This window comes from Lepisma saccharinum, chromosome 23, assembly GCF_977018435.1.
Source record: "Lepisma saccharinum chromosome 23, izLepSacc3.1, whole genome shotgun sequence".
Lineage (NCBI taxonomy): Eukaryota > Metazoa > Arthropoda > Insecta > Zygentoma > Lepismatidae > Lepisma > Lepisma saccharinum.
Window position 1 is genome coordinate 5,757,291 of NC_139251.1, and position 25,742 is coordinate 5,783,032.

At 37.4% G+C, this 25,742-nt stretch overlaps 1 protein-coding gene across 1 annotated transcript in view; it reads left to right on the plus strand.

The window, feature by feature from the left end:
* The first annotated feature begins 902 nt into the window (after positions 1–902).
* LOC145977851 (uncharacterized) overlaps positions 903–25,742 on the plus strand; it is a 142,002-nt gene continuing 117,162 nt past the window's right edge. Inside the window, exons 1-3 of the mRNA XM_083110175.1 lie at positions 903–1,013; positions 5,736–5,792; positions 17,317–17,367. Of these exons, the coding sequence (XP_082966301.1) occupies positions 903–1,013; positions 5,736–5,792; positions 17,317–17,367 (219 nt within the window). The remainder of the gene's footprint in view (positions 1,014–5,735; positions 5,793–17,316; positions 17,368–25,742) is intronic.

A 25,742-nucleotide genomic window follows, 5' to 3' on the forward strand; every position in this document is an offset into this window, starting at 1 on the left:
CTTTGAGTCCCATGATAAATGACATGTAATTTCCCTCTGAAAAGGCATAGTGCAGGTTGGCATAGATATAATCTCCCAGGCATACAGAAAGAAGGCAATTACTCTTTGATGATGAATAATATATTATTTCTCTCTGAAAAGACCCAGTGTAGATTGTATCTGTTGGCATAAAAGAAATACAATTTCCCGGGCAAGCAATAAATTATTGCTTGCCAAAACATAGGATTGATCAAAAGATTGGAAAGAACATGCAAGCAATTAATTATGTTTGTTCGCCCCCTTCCATTGTATTGATTGGACAATTTTTGCCTAGGCTGAGCTGGTGATTTTATACTTAGATAACAGCAATAACAAAACTCTGGTAATTCTCAATAGAGAATAATTTTGCTCTGTTGTACAATATTTTTTACCAGGTTTCAGATTTGGGGGCTATCAACTAGCAGTAATTATTCTCAAAATCTCACTTGTAGAAATATTATTTTGCCACATGTATTTCAATCTATCAGGACTCGAACCCAGAGCCTTTTTGTTTACAAGGCAACAATATTATCATTTTGCCTTCAGAGGAGGCTTCACATTTTATGAGGACTTAAACCCGAACCTCCACACCTGAAAAATTGGGGTATAGGCCCCTTTTGGCATTGTTTCAAGTATGGGTAAATCTATCTGTTGAGCCCTCGCCTTTTCTACACTAGAAATTCAGAATTTCTTAAAAATCAGAGCATATCACACCTGAAAAATTGGGGTATAGGCCCCCTCTTGGCTTTGTTTTAAGTATAAGCAAATCTGATTGTTCAATCAAATAGCCTCGCCTTTCCTACACTTGTAAGTGGTCCTCATCCTATCATCAATACCACTACTTTTTCCTTATGAAACTGTCGCAAAGAGGTTCAGTATTCTAAATGAACTTGCAGTGGCAACTCCATCACAAATTACACTCGCAGCTCGCGAGCATCTACGAGGAGGATCTGGAACCCTCGCTTGAGAATGAGCTGTTACAGTTTGCACACCTAGTAAGCAGTATCAATGTCAAACATCAGGAAAACATTGAACATGAACTTCTTCGTGAATTGGACTTTGATGATATAATAGATGAATTTTCGGCGAAAAAGGCAAGAAAAGTGTGTGTACTATAAGACTTTGGGAATTTTCTTTAAGTGTAGTTACTATAATTTCCACAATGAACCTGTCTGTAATTGTCCAGTAGATGGACCGTGCATATGTAGTGACATGTTTACTCTTAATTGTAAATAATATCATTAATAATAAATTATGTACGTAAGTATAGTCTACTGCTCAGTTCTCTGTTTCCATTTGAACCCCCTTAGTATTTACCATATATTGTAGATACGGTGTTCACACTTCATAATATACTGTAGACATTTAGACGCAGAATTTTACTGCTGCTACAGCGCTACAATTTCCGTCCTGTAATTTTATTTTACTGCGCTATTCTCCCTATAAACCTATCTGCGATATGTTCGATTGTGAATGACTACTCATTCTAAAATCAGGTCTACCATTTCAACTGCTGAAAATTGGTGGTTAACATATTGAGCTAATAAAGGTCCTAGTAAAAAATAATAAAAAAATGGTGGGCACCCACCAAACATTTTGCCCAGGGGCCTCTACCAACTCATATATTGGGTGTGCTGAACATCTGTCAGCGTATAGAAACAGTGCAACTATGTAAACTCTGCACTCATAGGATGTTCTCTTTGTTTTCTTGTTTCGGTAACAACCCTTACACCTTCTGCGAGACGTAGTCAATATATGCCAATGCCTGTTAGCCGAAGCTTCTCTTCTAACCAAGTCAAGACGTGGTGCAAGATCGGCACCAGGCAAAGGCCTAGAAGGACCAGCCTACTCCGCTTTCCCCCGTTTAGCCAGGTCCTCGATCAAACGTATCCGGAAATCACGATGTGAGTGATTCGGGAGAAGTGTTTGAAGATGATGTGAACGTTCGGGATGGACTGGTTTACAAGATAGAAGAAGAGTTTGTTCGTCAACTTGATTGTCCTTCTGCAAGTCAGATAGGTAATTCTGTCAGCTTTGTCCACGTAACCCATATGTCTATTATAGTCAAGTATAATTTGGGGTCTCAATGGGTTACCGTGGTCGTCAACAAAGTTTATTTGTGCGGGGGGGGGGGGGGGTTTGTTGGTAATTCGTCAGCTCAAAGAACGTCACTTTCGTCACGCCACCGTACAGCTGTCAAGTCTCCCTTCGTATGTACGTCCAGGTCACCACGTTTTGTCCTGCTTGTCTTGAAGTGAATGGCCATGGAACGCCGATTCTTATTGACAGTCCCACAACATCGCACGTGCTTTGTTGCGATATCATCAAAATGTCGGGGGAGGTGAAGTAATTGTCCATAAACAATTATGCACTCTCCTACTTAGTTCGATGACCAGGGCATGGGTGGGTGTCACAGTTCCGTCCTTTCCAAGATAAACTAGAATATCAAACGTATATCCCAAAGAGTCAGAAAGCAAGCTTGATGCCAAATCGCTTGTGCTTCTTTGGAATATATTGTTTGAACTCTACCCTTGTAAAGAACAATAGCCTCGACAATACGTGTTCAGTGGGATGGTACAAGTCAAGGTAACGTTGTCTGAAATGTTCTAAAACCTGTCTCAGTTGCCACAGTCGGTCACTGTTCTCTGTCGCAGGAGGAGATGAATTGTCGGAAAAATGAAAGAAACGAAGGATGTGCTGGAAACGGTTCCGGGAAAGAAGATAGCTGACCCAGGGGGTATGAAAAAGGTTTTTTGGCCAGTAAGATGCTATGTACTCATGTCTATTGTGTCCTAAGTATAGGCTGAGGACAAAGAAAAGGAAAAGTTCGCCAAGGGTGATGGGGGCACTACTCTAGACGGATGACTATTGTCCACAAACTGCAGGTAGTATCTGTTCTTCTGTATCTTCTGTTCTACCAGAAGAATGGGAGGGGAAGGGGAGGTAGGCAGAATTTCATCAACAAAGACAGCAGAGCGCCACATTTCCTTTCCAGAATGCTCTTTCTTTTGTTGCAGTCAGGTGCGACCGTGCATTTTGGAGTCCCTTGTTCTATTTTTAGCCTCTCGTCACCAACTTAGGCCTTGAAACACATCCCACAAGATGCTGACGAAAGACAGCTCCGATTATCCACGCTGGGACACAGAAAACAAGCTCGTAAATCTCATATATTGCGTTGCATTTTTTTCCCAGATGCCAAAACAATGTATGGAAAACGTGACAGGGAAGGAAGGAAAAGGGGGAGGGGGTACTGGGTGTGTGGGTTTTCTAGCATATGACATTTCAAAGTTTTATCTGAACATCTGTCAGCGTTTACAACCTCACATACAAGTATGAAGGCCCTGAAAGCACATGAATTGTTTAATTAGCACGATGGTCCATGAGTGTGCCATCGGGCGACTCGGGCTATATTGTGGATGGAACACTCATAGACCATTGGGAAAATAAGGGAACTTAAACGAATTACACTTACTGAAATGTATATTATTTATTTCTAAATTTCGGACAACCCATCGACAAGAGACAATTTTAGCTATCTTTGCTCTTTACCTATTGTTTACAAGGTGTAACATGAGGATAAACTTTCGTGTATAATATCACAGCAGAAACTGAGTTCCGCCAACAAACGGAGTTCCGGGGTGTTGCGGCTCACTTTATACCCTGCATACTGCAATTAAAAATTTTGGTTATTTATTTTTTTGTAATTGGCAACTTTCCTGTTGAGCTTCATCCTACCGGACCTTCCCTCTAAATACAACGTTGCATACACATATGTCTATATACTAATTGAAAACATTCGTGCCTCCAATGCACTTCCATGTAAAAAGACTGGTGAAGGAAGGCAAGTGCTTCCGCGATGACGTCACAGAATTCTCGACCACGGGGTTTTGTTAGAAAGCCCAGTTATGGCGGGACCTTCTCAGCTGGGGAGGAAGACTTATTCTTCGGACCTTGATCGCCAGTATATTCTATGGTGTCATGTATTTTGTCACTATTTTTGCTGAGTACCAATTTATAGCCTCGGCTTTTAACCAATGTAAAAATATTTTAATGTTCAGACACGCTTTATTTTTGTTGCGATAAAGCGCTTTAAACCTTATAGTGTGACGGGTAGAAGAAACCAAAGTGCTGACACACCCTGAAATTTTAATTCAATTTGAAATTCAAAACTATCAATTGTGTTAAAACAATCGTGACTATGATGTAGTAAAATAATTTTGTATTAAACCCACAATATGGTTAGCAGCGGTTTCCTCTGTCTTTATTTTTGTTGTCGGAAGCGGTATAGACAATAGGTCTATTAACCTCTGGTCCAAAACAGTCCAATCAAAATTCGCCTTATGTCTGAAATCGATGGGAAAATCATCTGGTTTTCAAGTTTTAATGACCCAAATGCTATTGAGAACCCGTCTTCAGCGTACGCTTGTGTTTATCTGAGAGCTTTCTTGAAGCGCATCTTCTAAACAATTTAATATGTCCAAAATAGAATTTACACTATTGTACATAGAACTGTGACATGTTCAATTACACTCCAATAAGTTTTGTTTACATTCAATAATTCGATGTTCGATATGCTGTTCTACAGATTTAGTTAACATTTAGTTGATCTACGACTTCGATTGTTTACCGACTACTGCCTTCAGTTTGAGAACTTCTTTAGATATTCGTCCACTTTCGTTAACTTGGACAATTGTATTCATATATAACATGCATTTTTCTGAGATTGTAGAAGATTTCGAAATCACTAACAATAAAGAAATTAGTAAAATTTTGTACTTCTCCACTTTGCAGCAGACAATGGAACTGCCATGTTTCACAAGTTACTTCTTGAACGTAAGGTACACCATGTAGCGTTTTGCCAAAGAACAATTTATTGTACAGAAATAAAGATATCTGATGTGCATTCCTTTCCAAATCATTTTGTAAAAAAATTACTGATGTCTTTTTCTTAGAAATATTATAAATATTAGGAAAAAAATATAAATTAATATCAAGGTAGCGTAGTTGTGTTCACACAAATTGTTATGAAATCACTAGTCCATCGTGATTTCTCAGTTCAATCGGCAGTTTTCAACGGAAGACGAGGATTTGGTTGAATTTGTAATTCAAGGATTAAAGAGCGATTATCTCTGAATTAATTTTTAAACATTTGGTTAAAGAAATAATTTTGACCATGTTGCGTTTGAAAGATGAAATATACACTAACTCCTATTTAGAATGTTACATGTAATCATAAATTACCATAGTCATCCTCTGTGATGTAGATGTCTATGTAATTTGTTACGAAGTCAGAGATATGACATTATAATTCTGTTATGCATGGGTGCATCATTATGTTTGTCAAATCGTCCAATTCATCATTCAATATTTTCTAGATAAAATGAAGAAATTTAAAGGGATATAATATGCAAAATACACAGATAAATCGTTGTTATCATGTACAAATTTAGTAACTGTAATTTATATTTTTCGACAGATCCACTTCCTTTCGAAGTATGAAGTTCCAATTCGTTATTCCATTGGATCCAGCTACGTAAAGGTTCATTCAGCTCAAGGTGGTAAATCGTACACTGAGTTATTAGTTCTGCAAGGAGACGTAGATGAGGGTATCAGAAAGCTCCCTCTGGTGTCCAGAAAGTGTAAGCTCCCCGAGGAGACGGAGGGATTGTGGGCTTTCAGACACTACAGTTTTTCAGCTTGTATAAGTCAGTGCATAGTGGAATACAAGCTTCGATTGTGCAACTGTACAGACATTCAGGTTGGGTACAAAACAGGTGAGAGTTAGTAAATATTCATAACATAAATGTTTCTTTGACAAACGTAGTTATATTTGCATAATATAGTTGAATCGCAACTGTGTTACCGTTTCTCATTGCAGATAGTTATGCAGATTCTGCAACTGATAACATAAATGAAAAAAAGTTGTTCTTTGAGTTACACAATATTGGACATAGCAAACACAATTCTGTCTATAAAGGTTATTCAATTTTGATTTTTTTTATATAGAATTGGAACGAAAGTTGTTTTAAACATATGAGCTATACATTAACTAACATATGAAAGTTATGTTGTAGTTATACCACATTATAATAACACGGTAGTGAAAATCTACAAGTAAAAAATTTAATTCAACATTTTGGAATTTTTTATATATTTTTTTGTTTCTGTTCTTTTCTCAAGTACCTTGCCACCTATTTAAATAGAGAAGTGCTATTTATATAAATATTGCAAGTAGTGTAATTGGATCCTTCTAAGCCATACTTGGTACGAGGCCTATTATTTTTATTAATTTAAGCACAATGGTAAACCTATTTTGACGATGCATTTGTCGATTATATAGTATTGTAACTCTGTGATTTTTCATCTCATACTTGGTACGAGTGTCATTAAATTACGTAACACCCACCCACACACATTTATTTTCGGCCTACTTCCAGTTTACTTCCGGTTCACGTCCGGTCCACTTCCGGTCTACTTCCGGTTTACTTCCGGCCTACTTCCGGTTTACTTGACAGACACATGTTTTTTTAACTATATAGTTTTATTAAGTATATAGTTTTTGATTTGAGCCCCCCAAAAATTATAAGTAGTGGTGATAAGTTTCCTTCAAAATAATACTTGGTACGAGGCCTATTATATTTTATTAATTTAAGCACAGTGGTAAACCTATTTTGACGATATTTTTGTCGGTTTCATAGTATTGCAACTCTGTGATTTTTCATCTCATACTTCGTACGAGTGTCATAATTTATTTCGAGTTAAATTACGTAACATTACGTAACATTGTGATGACTCATACTAAGCTCTCTTTAATTCTATTCTTATAAGGGTAAATTATTGCATCATGTTATGCAACAAGTTATTACGCAACATTGCGATGGCTCGTAAACTATTGTGCAATGTTATGTAACGAGTTATTACGCAACATTGCGATGGCTCGTAAGGGTAAACTATTGTATTCGCAACAAGTTATTACGCAATATTATGATGCCTCGTATCTAACGTGTTGTTTTCTGATTGGTTGGTTATGACGTAATGCGATGATGTGTTGTCTTCTGATTGGCTTACTGTTTTCAGTTGTTTTCGGTCCGCGCTTAGGTTACTCAAAGGGTTTTCGCATTACAGATCAGTCAGTATCGTGAGAGTGGTTGAAGAGTACGGATGTGTTTTTGCTGTGCTCCTCAGTAGTCAGAGATGGGGCACGAGCAAACACGCCCCCCCCCCAAAATCTCACAATGTCATAGTGAGCTCTATTAGTTTAATTTAACTGAAAATCATTATGTTAGCAGATTTTCCAAGTGTAAAAAACTGAAAATTTGTTTTACGCAAGAGCTTAAATTCCAATTTTATTGTATAAAAATTCTAAGATTTAGATAATTTCCCCCTATGACACCCAATTTTCAAATTTCACTATTTCAAATAACTAAAGCGAAATCCATTACTTTCTTTAACTGTGAAAAATAATTGACTCTCATGAGTCAATTTTACAATTTTTTGCAAAATACCCCAGTATACATTCGGTCCATTTATATCTGAACCGAAGATACCGTACTTGCATATTCTCATATCCTCTAGTGTTATGATATTGTTTGTGCTTGTAACTAATCAGTAACATCATGGCGGTACACGAAATATACAAGTTTAAGATATTTTAGTAATATGTGGGCCCTAGCAAATAGCTACGTGAACTCGAGAGCGCTCTGTCATATGTCTTCAACTAATCGTATTACTGCCGGAAGATATTTGAAAACATTGAGTAATGAAACTTTTTCCAACAAGTATATTTATTTGCAACTAGATGCCATTGGTGATATATAAATAACTGTGTAGGAAGTATTTTTTTGGGAACCTAACGTGCGTCACATATAAGAATTGTCATGTAGCCTAGTTTTTTTTTGCTCAGACAAATCAATACTTTTGTTACAAGAATTATTTGCATTCCAAACATTTTTGCGTGCATGTGTGAAGATTGACGTACTTACGTAACTTAACTTTTCCTTAACCAGTAACTTTAACCAAATTGAATGTTGGCAAGAATTCTCATGTCACCTAGTCGTCTTTTACTCAGACAAATCAATAGTTTTGCATTCCAAACATTCCCCGAGTGTGTGTGCATGTGTGTAGATGTGACGTCGACTTGTCAAGAATGTCACGTCAATAATACGTACTAGCTTGGGAATGTCATGACCTTCTCTTTTCTCTATAAAAAAAGAGAGGGAGAGGGTCATGTAACGTGCTTGGCTAAGAGGAATTTCCTGAGAATTCTTTCCATTCTAAACATTCCTGTCTGTGTGAGTGTGTGTGTGTGTGTGTGTGTGTAGAGATTGATGAGCTTATGTATGCGTGTAAACATTAAGGCATTTTTTTAGTTTTTTTACACAACAGATAAACGGTTACACAGTGCAACATTAACTCGTCTACTTTGTTGATTTGGTGTTAAGTAGTGTATTTGGTGTCTCCATGTGTAGTATTATGTTTTGGAGTGGTGTAGTGTATGGTGTATGGTTACATGGTGCGAGCTAACTAAACAAATGAATGTTTAAAGCAGAGGCAATTGTTGAATTTTTTTAACATGAATACAGCTATTTGTCTATTTGCTTGAACACAGTTCTACTGCACTTGCCTGGTGCTAGGTTGTACCTGCACTCCACCTTATGTCTAAAAGTGTAGCAAACTAGACGGGGCTAATAATTTCTTAATTGCAGTCAAAGAAGGTGACTTGAGTTTATGGATGCTTTTAGAGATTTTAACACAAACACACAGAGTAAATTTATTCTTGTAATGTTTAATTGATTAAATTGCTTTATTTTACTTCGTTTCTTTGGCCCTTGCTGCGACTGTTGTATATTTAAAGAAGGTAGGGAACATGTTTTTAAGAGGTAGGGATATAATTGATCAAGATAGAGATTGTGAGAAAAGAGAAAATGTGTAAGCAGAGGATAAGGAAAATTTTACATTTTGAGTTTCTTATCGTGATAGAACAAGGAGATAAACGGATTAACTTTTGCAGACAACTAAATCTCATGAAACGTTGATAACAGATACGCTTTCTATTAAAAAATATAATTACTTATAAACATGGAATGCTTGATATTCTCGAAAAACGTAACCCCCTCTTCCCCCTCTTCAAGAATTCGAATCCTGTTAAAACAAACAAAAAAACATCAACACGGAAAACAACCATGCATCACAAAAAATAATATCATATGAACTAACGATTATTTTTTAAACAAACCTATTTCGTTTAATTAAAAAAAATCTAAATTTAATATCTACTGAAAGCATATGATAACAACTTATTTGAACTAGTTTCTAAATTCAAATATTTAGAAGTAATATTAACAAATGAAAATTATATTAAAGAGGAAATAAAATAAAAAGTAGGCTTAATTCAGGAAATGCATGTTACTTCTCTATTTATAAACTTTTGTCTTTATGTTTAATATCTAAGAAACTAAAAGTTATAATATAAAAAACAGTAATTTTGTCTGTAGTATTATATGGATGTGAAACGTGATCCATTATATTGAAAGAGGAACATAAATTGATTACATAATTTAGAACTACATAATTTATATTCATGTCCAGATATTGTTAGAACAATTAAATAAAGATGACTTAGGTGGGCAGGCTATGTGGCACGAATGGGAGAGGAAAGAGGAGTTTACAGGATTCTTTTTGGGAAACCTGATGTTAAGATGCCTGTAGGAAGGGCAAGACGAAGATTTAAGGACAACATTGAGATGGACCTAAAGGAAATCGATAGGGATAGAATAGAGTATATAGATCTTTTTCAAGATTGGGACAGATCGAAGGCCTGTGTTGTTGCAGCCATGAACCTTTGGGTTTAAGTAGGCTAGAGAGTTAGTTAGTTAGTTATGAAAGCACATGTTACTCTATAAACTATAAAAATTACAATCACTGTGATAAAATGATTTTTTTAAAAAATGAAACTTATTTCCACATAATGAACCTCAACCTATACAATTGTAATTTTTTTTTCATTCTGCAATATTAAAATGAAACAGACTTAAATAAGAATTGGGAAGCACGTACATAGTAGAATAGAATCAACAGTTAAATAATGTATAAACTAAGAAAAAGTAAGCAATGATTTTCATAACCTAATAGAAATAGACTTAAGTGGTTAAAGAACAGCATGTTTTGAAGTAACAAAAAAGAGATTACTTGAAAAGTAAAATTAACGCAATTGAAATAAAAGTATCAGAGGTGCAAATGAATTTAGAAATGGCTGGCAACCTAAAGTAAACTTGATAAAAAATGGCTGACTCAAGCGATATTTTAATAGATGGAAGAATTGCTTTAATGACTTTTTAAATGTTCATGTAGGAGATAAATCAGAAATAAATGAAGTACGCACAGCAGAACCTATAGTTCCAGAAACTAACTTGATTGAAGTTAAAGAAGCTAAAGAGATAAATTATTCGAATTTGGAATACCTAAGAATCGTGTTAAAATGTCTGACAAATATACAATTTATGAAGGATTAACAAAAAAGATGCATTATCTCCATTGCTCTTTAATTTTGCCTTAGAATATGTTGTTAGGAAGGTAAAAGAAACTAACGAAGTATTAAATTAAACGGTTAGTATATGCAGATGATGTAGACTTACTGGTGAATGATGTAAATACAATTAAGAATAATTCTATAAAATTTTTCAAAGCAGATAAAGAGATAGGTTTGGAAGTTAGCAATGAGAAATCTAAAAATATGTGCTTACAGGCTAAAAACTAAGTGATAACAACTGGTTTGAACCAGTTTTCCAAATTCAAACACTTAGGAGTAATACTAACAAATGAAAAATGATATTAAAAAGGAAATGTAAGGAAGGCTTAATTCATGTTGCTTTTCTCTGTCTTCTTGTTTTCACATTTAATTAATTAAAAAATTAAATATGTATATAGATCTTACTAAAGATAGTAACATGATATTTATATTGAAAAGGGAATTCCTACAAAACTTATTTTCCACGTAAGTTAAGCATTAGGAGTTCCATCCTTGTGACATGTTTGACTAATCGCCAAGATGAGGATGACAGATCGTTCCATCGTTCTTATATAAACGTTGAAAAGCTTCAGTTCCTTATATGAAAACCTAAGACTACGGAGCTTTTGGCCGGCACAAATAAAGATTTCCTGCTGCACCATATGGACAACCTCAACGTGCAGAGTCCAAAGAATATCGCGATTCAATACACCTCGGCGCCGACTCGTGATCTCCCAAGGACCGGTGCAACCTGGACGTTCAAAAGAAAGTCGCGGCCCTTCAAGCTGAGCTTGACTCGCTCAAGCGTAAATAAGAAAGGATCTTGAACCTGAGATCCCCGTCCAATGAGAATGGTCTCGCGGACCAGTTAAAGAGCTTGTCTCTGAAGATGGATGCAATTTCCAATGCTTCTTCCAGCCAGCAGCCGCCTGCTGTAGTGAGGCGCAATTATTTTTATCTCGCCTCACAACTACCGCGCCCAGTTCCCTAGAGGTCAAGACCAGTATCGCCCGCAGTATAATGATGTTAATAGGTTAATATTATCGAAGACCGAAGTGGCCGGGAGGAGTTTCCAGCCCCCTCGTATTGAAATATCATCGCCGTGAGTGAAGCAAGGGGAAAACGAGAAGGAATTCCATGTTATCGAGGTTCTTAACCCCAACGAACCCCCAAATGTTCGAGATGCCAGTCTAAATGATTTAAGACGGCCACTAGCGACTGGAGGAAGATACGTGCCAACACCCCCGGCTGTTAAAAGCCTCTTCGTTCAGACGTTTCCAAACGCAGAGTTGATTCATATTAATGTAGTACTTAGAGGAAAAACATCTAAATTTATCCTTGATACGGTTTCCATGATTTCAGTAATTGGCTACAAGGACGTTCCAGCCAGTGCAAAACGTCTTCAGATTGGAAATTTTATACAGGATGTGTCGAACGCACCTCTTGCTGTTAAGAAGATAGCGTTGTTAACCTTTTCCATAGCTGGATTTACGTTTCGCAACCCCTTTCGTATTCTTCCGGCTTTTGAACAAGGAGTTATTCTGGAAAAGGCTTTTTATACCTAATGAGAGGGCACATTGGACCTACATACAAATCGTTTCACCCTATATCAATTTGGAGCTCCAGTAAAATATAATCTTAGGGCCACTACCCAAAGAGCTTTGGACGTGTCTATAAAAATAGCGCACATGATAAAGTCTAATCTCACTCCCGAATTTGTTGCGGCAAGGTAGATAAAGGTAAACCTTCGTTCTCACCTTTGCATTCCTCTGCAATTGGTGAACGTTCTCGCCAATTCACACACGCTATTAGAACCCAACGTGCCTTTTCAATAAGAAACAGGGTGATTAATACCTTGGGCTATCTTAAATGCACAGACAAACTTCCTATGGATTTTCAGTACATTGACTCATAAAATTACAATTCCGAAAGGACAGCGTCTTGGTTCAGCAGACGCGTGGGAAATCCCGGTTGCCTCTACAGACCCGACCGGGGTATGTGGGCGTGACACCGCCGGGTATTTAACACCCCGGCTCGTGTGAACGTCACAACAGAAACCCAAGATGCAAGTCAGGCATCCCCTGTAGAAACACATTTTGACATACAGAGGTTGTTTCCAATCTATGGTGACGAAATTGCACACCTTTTGCAGTACCACCAAGCGTGAAGAGAATGAAGCTGCCAGTCGTGTGGGCACGTTAGACCATTGAATGTGCGTGACAGGTGTGGTGATTGCGTATCGGGAAGAATGCCGCTGAAAATCAGTGCATATTGGGAGTGTTACATAACTGCACTTCCCGATGTAAACTACAGATATAGTACCATTATTAAACTGTGCAAGGAGCGTGGATCAACTCTGTCCAGAAATGGCATATCACAGGTGTTGAAAGGGGCAGGTAAGATGAGGCGTGGGATGATTCCTGTGGGGCAGAAACAGGCCAACCCCCGGCCTGCAACTAGCCGCACACCAGCTACGATTCGGGATGTCAGGGTGTTGGTCACCAGGGAGAATCCAGCCATACAGAGAAGTATCGCAAAACGGCTACAAACATCACTGAAGAGTGCACACCATCATTGACCACAATTTTTTTTTGGAAAAGCGACGCAAGGAAACGGCACATCCAGGAACGTCGCAAGAACTGTCGAAAGCTTTATGAGCGGCACCTGTTAGGTGAAAAACGGAAGTTCCTTGTTACATTGGACAGGTATATATGTTTATCTTGATGACTGGACTTTGAAAAATTGTTCACTGAATGTAAGGAAAGATTTGGCACAGGTTTCATGATCATTGCTGGATACTCGTACAATGGCAAGCTGACCATACATTGTGTTGCCACAAATACGAGGGTTAATTCCGATTATTATCAGGCTAACGTCTTGACAGAAGAAACTGGATTCGTGTTATTCCTTTCACAGACATTCCAGTGATGTCACCTGATGCCTCACCGATGGACTTTTGCGCCTTCGGCCTACTGAAACGAGCCTTGTCTCAGAGAAGACCCCGTACCATTGAAGGACTATGAAAAGCTTGTGAGGAGAAGTGGTTGAGGCTGGACATGATTACACTTTGTGCCAGTCTCCTACAGTGGAAACTTCACTGTCAGGCAATTGCCAAGATGCAGGGCCACCAAATAGACATGCAATGCCCACCTCTTCATTAAGGAACTTGGGAATGACAAGGAGATAATTAACATCATAGTGCGTAACAGAGACAAATATATTTGTATAGAAATAATTTATAAGGTTAGACAATGGAAAATCGACTACTCTTAGATTTCTCCACTCCTACCAATTCCTGACCACCTTGGTCGATCAATTGGATGACGTTGATCTTGTACAGACCAGAGAGTATTTCCGTGATGACTGATTACACCTGTTTAGAAGAAAAGGTATTTACCCATATGAGTATGTGGACTTCTTGCCACATTTGAGGAGGTACACCTGCCATTACGAGAGTCCATCTACAATCGACTCCTTGACAATGCCTTTAGTGAGGAGGACTATGCACACGCTTGCAGGATCTGGGATTTGATGTAATGTACCAACATGGGCGACTATCATGACCACTAAGCCTAACATTGTATGTCACCTCGCTAGCCGATATATCCGAGGTATTTCGCAAGCGATGCATTGCCAAATATCATTTGGATCCTGTGTGCAAGTACACTACGCCGGGATTGTCTTGGCAGGCTATGGTCTAATTCACCAGAGTAGAAGAAAAATAATAACACATTCATATTTCTCGAATGTTGTAAAGGAGGGAGTTATGGTCCAGTGTCCTCTTCGACATGCAGAGGCGAATAATCTACACACCGCTCACCATGATCTCGGCAAACTAGGAAATACATATTGTATATCGATATGAATAATCTGTATGGCTCTGTGATGACTCAACCTCTACCTGTCGTCTATTATGCATGGATGTTGTGTGCTGATCTTGGAAAACGAGAATTTCTAGATTGGCTGAAGTACAGTGGATGGGGGGGGGGGGGGTGACCTGGAGGTCGACCTAGAGTTCTCCAAAAACCTTCACAATGAGCATCAATTCGTTTCTCATGGCGGAAGGTACCAGGCACAGAGGAGACAAAGTTCAAGCTCACCTTTGAGTCTAAGAAGATTTATGTGGTCCAATACTGCCATCTCCAATTTTACCTGAGACAGTGTTTGTGGCTGAAGAAAGTCCATAGAGGTCTGTAATTCAGGCAGACCTTATGGTTGTCCTCTTGTATTAACATTAACACAGCAAGCCTTGCACAATCTGAATTCAAGGAGGACAAAAACATATACAAATTGTTGAGGAATGCCATCTATGGCAAGACCTTGGAGAACAAAGGAAGTATAAGACGATTAAAATTGGTCACCAGTGAGAAAAATCTTCTGAAATGGATCGAAGATCCCACATTCAAAGGATTCGCACGCGTCGCTCATAACCTAAACCTCATCGAAAGGATTAATCCATCGGTGACATGCAATGCTCCAATTTTGATGGCGTCACTATTCTTGAATTATCGAAGTAGGCTAAGTGAGAATTTCATTAGGAGATCATCAAGGCTAAATTTTGACTTAAGATCGAAGTAGCCTACATGGACGCTGGCCCCTTCGTCTATGTGACAGAGACGACTGAACTTTAAAATGACCTCAAATCTATGGCAGAAAACTTGGACTTCAGCAATTACCCTCCAAACCATCCTTCTTCAATACCAAGGAAAAATGATACTTGGCAAAATGAAGAACGAGGTTGGGGGACGAATCATTACGGAATTTGGCGGAATCCAAGCAAAGATGTACTGCCTCAATATACTCGATGAGGGTGAGCTGAAAATGGCAAAGGGTGTCAATAGGACATGCACCGCCAGACTCAGATTAGAAGACTACAAGAGATGTCTCTTCGAAGGATAATCTTAAATGGTGACCGGGCTCGACTCACCAGCAATCTAAATGGTGTGCAAACCAAGGTGACGACCAAGGTGGGTGAAGACGACGATGAGACAGACAAAAATTGCGAGTATTGCCTGGAACAATTTCAGGTAATCCTTATGGACGATGTTCAGTTTGTAATTCTCCCGGCGGAAGACCTCCTTGTGACCATTCTTCAGGTAGGCATTCTTGATCTTAAAGTCAATGAATTTACTGGAGTCCATCTCCTCGATGTAGCTTTTCCTGGTCTGGAATAGCACAACTACAAGTTCTGGCATGTCATACTGAATGCTCTTGAATTTTGTGGTCACAACGAATTCGAAGTGGCTGTCTCATGCAAGTCTCTGTATGCACTGTTAGCCGTAAAATTGGATAGGCCCCTTCGGATTCTTCAGTTTTATTATAATACTTTTGTGTATAAATTACAACCGAGAGAAGCAGTTAGCATACGTAAGATGATGAAAAGTATATAATCCTGAATTCGCGTCCTTCGACCATTACAGGAAGAGAAATATATATTCTAATTGCTTTGATTTTTTTATTTTCTCCCGTCCGCATAAATTGATATATTTATTTTTGTTAGCGTCGCTTTTTTCACTTTTAGTTAATCGCGACGAAGACGATAAATATTAATATTGGAAAATTGATGAAGGGATAATCGGAAAGAACAGGTCGGACTTCCAACCGGGTTCTTTTGGTGAACGTCGACGTTGCTATTACGTTAAGCTAGGAAAAGAGGTAATGGAATCACCACCCACTTCCCTCTGCTCTCAAATGAATATCAGTCTTTCCCCAAGCGAAAGGATTGAGGCATTATTATTTTTAGTTAGTTATGGGATACTGAGTACCTCCTGATTTTTTCCCGCCGTTTACTTGCAATACTGGACACTGCATTGCATTAAAAATTAAGATGCAAGGATTTCCTTTAACCGTTTCTCTTCACTCAGTAAGTCCGAAAATGCAGTGGATCCGGTGAAAAGCTTTAGTGGTAAGCAACACTGCAAAGTGTTGTTTTTCTGAACCCACAGTCCGCCTGTACTGCCACACTCGATCGGCTCCGAGGTGTCATGCTGCATTCAACTATTTAGTTGATATTTAAATCAACTCAAACATATTTTTCCAATGTATCATTAGTGAGTTTATGGAAACTGCAAGTTCTTAAGAACGCACAGACAGATATTACTTGCCCAAATGAGTAATCCACTTTTATTACTTTAGAATTGTAAAATATCCTTCTATTATAACCCTCGATTTGTAATAACTTTAGTGATCTACGAGCGACAAAATAAAAAATTCGAATATATTACTTAGGGAACAAACAATATAAGCCATCTTTGCTCTTCAAATTTTGTCACATGCTTCTAATATTTGGTCTTTCTCGAGTAATGTATATTAATTCGTACAAACAAGTGCCCTGAAATGTCACATGCAGAACATTTTTTTTTGCTTGAGCGAAAGTAATAAATTATAATATTTTTTTTCGTAATGCAAAATTCTCAATTGAGTCAACATTCTTCGGAAATATTTAATATTAATAATTTAAATTATCAGGAAACAATATTGTTATGCTAATTTGAAAATGGTTCTCCGCCAACATTGTATACAGGTATTTTGTTTTCTTCAATATTTAACGTTGGGCGAAAACAAATATCATAGTTTTCTGTGGTTTCTGTACGTTCTCCATCATTCACACATGTTTACTTGACTGGTAGGTTAATGTAATGACGGAATTATTATTTGATGATATTAACATTATAATAACTAACATTTATCAAAAGGTAAGACTTTATTATTGCTCTGCCTTATAAAGACGCAGCTCTAAAATTAAGAAGAATCCAGAAATGTAATGATATATTGTATGTTCTTTGTTGCAGAATACCAACCGTTATGTAAGAGAGAAGATAGATGCCTGGCTAATAGGAAAGGTGAATAAAAATTAAATATATAACTATTTGCCGTTTAAAAATTGTATGCGGGTACATTTCGTTTCATGGGTTTAGAACATGTTGAAACATGACATTTTGGTGCCAGTACGTTCTGGTGCTAGGTAATTTTGGTGTCAAATATTTTGATTAATGAGAATTTTGTTCCTTAAAATTTCATGCTTTCCTGGATTGCACAGCTCTTCTCTCCTGACCTTTGACCTTTGTAAATGATAAAATGTTGAGATATGTGAATGTAAATACCCGTTACCTAGAGATTTGTGTATATACCATATAATTAGTGTACATGAAATGAATACCATTACCAGCGATCAACAACATTGTTGGAGTCTTAGGAAGCTGTGCCACCTAAAGAAACAATTAAAATAACACTATACAATATTGCGTCTGTGTCTTCTTCAGGGAGGTTCGTCACACATACGTATTATCTCATATTCCTTATATATTAACATTTATATGTGCTATTTACGACGGCTTAGTGCCCTTGCATTTAAATCATGTATTACGATTATCTATAAAGAAATGAGCGTGCAATGCACGTAAATAAGCCACTTTTGGCTACGTCCACCTTTGGCGCAGAAACTGTTGCTTCACAAGTTTCTTAAATTTAGAATTTACAGTGTGGGTGCCGATCTTGTACTACTTCAGAAAGTGTAATTTATTATTTTGACTCTTTCTTTTACAAAAATATTCATCATGACTGCTTAACGATTCACTTCATCAGCCATGAAGTTGTGATGTTACTCCTTTCGAGCCCTTACAGACACAGTTTATCAGCAGACTTAAAGACACCACTATTCGACAGTCTCGTAGTACAAACCTTTAAATAATCGAGATAACATTCCTCAGGTAATGTTTTTTTAGTGAACTTATATAGAACTCAGCTCAGATATTGACACATGTATGAACATTATTGTTGCTGGGAGCTTCTTTGTAAGCTGCTGGTTTTTTCAATACGCCATATCTCCGAATGGGTAAAAAATATAGCCAAAAGACGAAACGATTAATGTTTAAGAAGTATTTGGTACATGACCTACCACATAAAATGATTGGTGAATTTTTATATACCCACCGATTTACCCTTCTTGAAAAAAATCGATCGCATGTAACACCTGACAAAAAGTCACACAAAGATCATTTTCTTAGCTTACTTAAAATATCATTTTCTACAATAATACAGAGTCAAGTAGTCCTTTTCTGGGCACCACTTTGCAACCTCCTCAAATATTATTACCTATCACTTCTGAAAATATGGTCATTTTTTAGCTCGGTTTTTTCGTTTTCCTCATACTATAATCCACTACAAAAATACATGGACTCTGGTAGTCTTTGTCTCAAACCCACTTAGCCCAGCCCACAAAGAATTTCATTGTCCATATAACATCTTAACAAATGGTTATGGAGAACTCAGTTAGTGAGTTTTACTAAGCATGTCATCCACTAGAGTCGTAGATGATATCTGAATTATTCAAATTTAAAATAGATAGAAATAATAAAGAATATAAAGCTTTAGAATAAATGTACAAAATATTCAGTACAATAAAATAACTGTAGCTTGTTTAAGAATGTTTTCGGATACCTATAAGTAGCAAACTCTCCTTCCACCTCTGGAAACATCATTGTCGAATAAGTACATTTTTGTAGGTTAACAACATACCGGAACCAAAATCTCATCACACAAATAGCCGGTCCTCGTGGTGGAGTGGTTCGCACATCGCGCTACGACGTCAGGAGTTCCAGGTTCGAATCCCGGCCTGGGCGTGAATGTTTGTGAGTGTCCATTCATCAATTTCATTATATCATCATTCATCCCCATATTCATAAATTTCACAAAAGTGGCACAAAAAGCGAAGTGAAAGAAAGCAAAATCAATCAATCAAATCATTCATCACATAAATACATTCATTGTACTTGGTTTCTATAAGGTGAAACCGGTTTCGAGAAATGTCCGCTCGTAGTGGAGATGTCCAGAAAGTAATTACATTTCCGATCTTACATTACCCACACTGCAGGCCTTCCCCATGGTGCAGTGGTAGCGTTGTCGCCTCGATATCAAGAGGTGCAGGGTCCGATTCACGATGCAGGTACTTTAACCTTCCAACACTAGTGCTTATTTCTGTCACATTAATACTGGCGCGTTGTATTTTATACAACACCCACTATTTTAAGCCATACAATTGTAATTCTTCAGTAAAGTAGCTTTTTATTCATATTTAGTAATGCTTTTTATATTAATTTTCTCGATCATGAATACTAGTAATCATTGAATAAAATATAAAAGGGAAACAAAATATGCTCTAATAACCCTTCCGGCACTTGTGCATATTTCTGTCACATGAGTACTCGTGCGTTGTATTTACAACAACAGTCACTATTTTCAGTCATACAATTGTAATTATCCAATAAAGTAGTTTCTATTTATTTTCTGCATTTTAATAATTCTATAAATCATGAATACTAGTAAACATTGGATAAAAACACATTGACTCCCACCGTTTAACTGGAAATGTATCTCTTCTGCGCCAATCCGATTTTCATGTTACTGACTGACTGTGAATGAAATGTGTATGCATAATATCTCAATACTTACTTACTTACTTAGTCGATCCTCTTCTACCTTGCGGTGTTGAGGTATCCCAGAGGGTCTTCCATCGGATTCTGTCTCGGGCCAGCTCCTTTGCTCTCCTCCTCTAGCCTCTACAGCTGCCTTCACATCTTCTTCCCATGTTCTTCTGTGTTTCCCGCGTGGTCTTGCTCCTTGCATCTTTGCATTCAAGGCTTGTTTAGCTATTCTGGAGTTTTCCATTCTTTGTATGTGCCCAAACCATCGTAACTGGTTCTGTTCGATTCTCTCAAGCACTGGTGATACGCCCAGGCTAACTCTAATGGTCTGATTCCTAATTTTGTCTCTTCTTGTTTTCCCTTCTATTTTGCGGAGAAATCTCATTTCTGAAGCCTGTATTTTACTCCTATATTTATTTGTCAATGTCCAGGTTTCACTACCATAAAGTAATGTAGGTAAATATATCACTTTATACACACGGATTTTCGTATTTTTGGTCACTAATGGATTATTTAGGAAATTTCTCTTTAGCGCATTAAAGAGTCTCCATGAGGCTTGGGATCGAGCTATAATTTCACCATCTATTCTACCATCTTGCTGCACTATAACCCCGAGGTACTTAAAATCAGTAGTCTGTTCTAACGTCGTTCCATTATTCAAAGCAATCTGATGTATATTTGGCTGTCGTGCCATCATCATGGTCTGAGTCTTTTTATCATTTATCTTCATACCCCTCTTTTTTAACTCTTTTTCCCAGATTCTCACGTTCTTTTGTAAATTACTTTCGGAATCCCAATCCCAATATTAATATGTCATCGGCAAAGGCACAATGGTTTATATATATATTGGTTTTAAAAACCTATACCCCAGCTTGAATTTCTGTACCTTCCCATTGCATGATTTAATAACATCATCCATTAAGGTGATAAAGAGGAGTGGGCTAAGGATACATCCTTGTTTAAGTCTTACTATAGTCTCAAATTCTTGAGACTCTGCATTGCAGGTGCGGACATGGTTTCTACATTTCTTATACAGACTCTGCGTTGCTGTAATTAATTGATTGCTAACCTTTCTTTGTTTTAGTATTTTCCATATTTCATCCCTCGGAATGGTGTCGAAGGCTTTCTCTAGATCTATGAAAGCCATATGTGCCTCTTTTCCATATCTCATCAGTTTTTCACTGATCTGTCTGATGGTAAATATGAGGTCTTGTGTGCTTCTTCCTGGTCGGAATCCGCACTGTGGCTCTACCACTTGCCTTATTCTATCTTCTAGTATCCTCGCATATACTTTCCCCGGCACACTCAATAGCGATATCCCACGATGGTTTTTGCAGTCTCTATTATCTCCTTTTTAAAATATTGGCACAATGACACTACACTACCATTCAGCTGGTATCTTCTTTGCTTTCCAAATTAGATTAATAATCTTGAGTAGTATGTCTTGACCACTTTTGCCCATGAATTTAAGCATCTCAGGTGCTATCTGGTCATGTCCTGCCGCTTTGTCTAGTTTCATTTTCTTTAGTGCTCTTTTTAGCTCCTCCATAGTTATTTATTCTTCAGTTTCTCCCTCCTCTTGGTGTTGCTGTTTTTCTTCCTCAGTTTGTTCTTTCTCCTTTTCTCCAATTTCCATATTTCCTCCAAGCAATTCTTGGAAATATTCTTTCCACCGCTCCATAATGTCATTTTCACTTCGGAGGAGGTTACCACTTTTGTCTTTTATGAACTTAAGAGGACATTGCTTCTCTGTTCGCATCGATTTTAATACTTTGTAGAACAGCTTTTGGTTATTTTGTAGGTCTCCTTCCATTGCTTCTCCAAATTTTTCCCATGACTGTTGTTTTGCATCTTTCACTATATTCTTCACTACTAATCTTTGATGTTTATAAGCTTCATAGTCACTTAAATGTTTTGTGAGTAGGTATTTTTTCCACCGTTGCTTCTTTTCCTTTACCATTTCTTTTATCTCTTCCGTCCACCATGCTGTTCCTCTCTGTTGTTGCTTTCCGCTGGACTTTCCGCAGATTTCGGCCGCTGCTCCTAAGATTAATATCTCAATACAATTGAAATTAAGCCCATTGTTGAGGTTTTTGTGGTGTGTATGCTTTTCTATACACGCGGCGGAGGTTTTCAATTCGACGTTGTACGCCACGTGTATATGACTTCATACACGTAATTATTAGCTTTGTGTTACCACATTTTGTCTTGTTCTTTCCAAATATCACGTTGTTTTAAAATTTTGTTGTGAAATGTAGCTCGTAGCTTCTGACAATTGCTATAAAATGATTTTGCAACAGTGTCAACTGTTACGATTTAGCAACAATGGCGTAACAGTTGCTTGTTGTGTATCTGCCGCAATGCTGTTGTAGATCGTGTTTTTTTCCTTCAGTGCTCTTGTTCAGCACTTTGACTAAGACCGCCGCTAACACTTTGCGGCGAGAGTCATAAGAAGGAGAAGAAAAAGTAGATTAGTGTTTTTTGTCCTCTGTATTTCGTATGAGAAATGGATGAAGACCAGATTAGACTTTACCTTCAAAGTGATGAAGATTTCAGTGACGTGAGTGATGAAGAGATAAATTACGATTCTGATCTGGACCTTGAGAATTTTCCAAGTGATGCTTCTGATGATGCTTCGGCTTCCTGCGGCATCGAAAGTGCATCGTGTTATAGGCCTGCAACTTTCGTTGAACATCTGCAAGACAGTGAAGATAACGACGAAGAAGCCACAGTTCAGCCACGGAATCCATCTCACAACGCACGCCGCAATTTCAGTCATTTAGTTTGTTATATTCCGAAAGGTAAACAGCCCAATATTCATTTCAATGGAAGAGCTGGTATATACCCAAACGCGGCTGCTATATTGTCAGTAGGTGAACCTTAGGATTTTTTTGATTTTTTCATAGATAGTGATATAATACAACTGATGGTAGAACAAACGAACCCTTATCCAACACAGATTTTGTTGGAAAATGATCTGAGGCCACATTCTAGACTTCACAGTTGGGAGCCAACCACATGTGAGAAAATGAAAAAAATTCATTGGACTATTTGGATGATTGGGTTTGGTCAAAGTACCAAAATCATCAGACTACTGGAGCACTAGTGCTTCGTATGACTTTCTTCTTCATACATAGAATAGAAACAGATTTGAACTGCTTCTACGAATTTGGCATTTTGAAGACAACTCAAGTGCTGTCCCTAATGATAGGTTATATAAAAACATCACCAACAAACTCATTTCACGATTCCAAGAAATTTACACACCAGGAGAAAAGAATTGTGTCGACGAAAGTATGATACATTGGCGGGGAAGAATTTCATTTCGGCAGTACATCCCTTATAAAAAGAATAAATACGGAGTGAAAGTTTTCAAGTTGTGTGCCAGCAGGGGCCATACATGGAACATTATTATTTATATTGGAAATATAAATACGTCCGGTAACATGTCAGTACCAGAAACTGTTGTGTTACAGCTAGTAAGAGATCTTCTCAGTGAAGGCCGGCGCCTTTACACAGATAATTATTACACCAGCGTTCTTCTTGCTTACCTTGCCATTGACAATAATACCCATCTGATCAGTACAATTAGGTCTAACCGTAAATATTTGCAAAAATATGTTTTTCAAGATAAATTGTAGAAAGGTGATATTGTAGGAAGGGAAACTCATGAAGGTGTGACTATTCTAAAGTGGAAAGAAAAGATAGATTTGTTAGTCCTATCTACAGCTCACTCTGCTGAAGAGGAAACTGTAACAGAAAGACGTGGTTCAGAAATTAGAAAGCCTACCGCAATTGTTGATTAAAATACTGGCAAGTCTTTCATTGACGTAAGTGATCAGTTGGCTTCCTATGGGAATGCTCTGGAAAAGACTAAAAATTTGTACAAAAAAGTTATTATTGAATTTATATGGGGTTACGGCTCTCGTGAATGATGACAATCTCTACAGTGACTGCATCCAGTCTAGTAACATACACATAAATGAATTCAGGGTAATTTAAGTATTCTTTCTGAACAATTACCTCCTGGACAGCAACTCAGTTTACCTGTGCATCAAGGCAGAAAAACTCCAACTCATCACTTGATAGACAAAATAGGGGATAATGGAAGAAAGGAGGAAGGACGCTGTGTGCATTGCTACAAAATCTATGGCAGAAGTGGAAATTCTGACTCGACAGGGAGGAAGTTTGCCAGGTGGGTGAAGACAGTATGTGACAATGTCCCATAAATCATTTTATGTGTCGAGAGTGTCTCAACAAAAATCATTGAACTTCCGAAGTGTTCGGTCCAAAATATGTCATCCATATATCTATATATCTACAAGAAACATAAGTTTACAAAAAATATTATATAACGAATCGTTTTGTAAGAATTATGATGTACTAGCAACGTATTCCATAATGTATAATCTGCTGTGAATTCCAACTAGAAAAAAATGTATTTACGCATTTACCCTTCTTTTTTAGTTGTCAATACATTTGTACTAGTGAAAAGAATACGTAAGCGTAAATAAAGTTTTGAAGATTTTTTTTACTCTTGTACAACATTACATAAATTAAAAGTATTACTGCCCCATCTTTGTTGTTCGCCATGCTATTTAACAGTCATATAGTTTTGCTTGAACTGTGTATGAGTTTCCATACACGCGGCCAAGAATCAGGTTCTTGTTTGTGTATGGAGTAGCAAACACGTGGCCCAGAAGCAAGAAGCCATGTGTATAACATATCATACACATGGCATTAAAAGGTGAAACAAAATATGCTCTAAAAACCCTCAGACAAGTTTTAGGTAAGATATTTCTAATCTCTACTGAACATTATATTATTCAAAGAGGATTTAATATTTATTGATGTTATTTATACAGAATATCTATGAATAATTAATTATATTAATCATTAAATAAAATAAACAGCAGAGACAATTTTATTTTGTAAACTTTCAGACAAATTTTTAGGCCAAATATTTATAATCTCTACTAAACATAAGTATTCATACAGGACAGAGATTATTTTATCTCTTAAGATAACGTTCAGAAACTGAAATCAACTGTTTCTCATCACTCAGGACTTTCTTCAGCACAACATATACATACCATTTGTCTCTTAGCAAGAGATTTACATACATACCGTTCACATTTAATACATTTCATGGAAGACGAGGAATTATTTTCCCGTCCACACAAGAAGCGAATTATACGCTTTCTGGCGGAATCTGCTGAGGGGATTTGTCCATCATATTTAGGCATCGGGCGTTTGAGACGATATATCTGCTGGTAGAGACGATATTTGAGAAATATGTTTCAGATATATTCTGTACTTTGGTGTATTATTTGGGCTTTTTATCACCATCAAAATCATTGAATTTATATCTGCTACAGTCAGAAGAATATAGAAGATGCTTAGTGGCCATCTTTAATGACTCGATGTATTCAGTATGTATGTAGCACGTAACATGTCGGTAGTATCGACACATCCTTTTGTCAAGTTGTAGTCTAAAATGATCTCAGGTTTTTTTGCAGTGTCATCAATCACTGACGAATCTTACATACTTGATATTACTATAACTGCCTTATTTATTTTTGGATCCCCTTTGCTTTTCTACACGGTTCCAATATATGTGAGCATTTCTAAAGTGAAGTGACAATGGGAATGACTGTGTACCAATTATCGGCTGTTTAATTCCTATTTAAATTCTCTTTAGGCTTCTTAAGTCTTTGCATTTCCATAGGAGGTTCCATTTCGTATGGTTCAGGACTGAGCTATCCAACCTAATAGGTGAGGTGATGAGGGGAAGG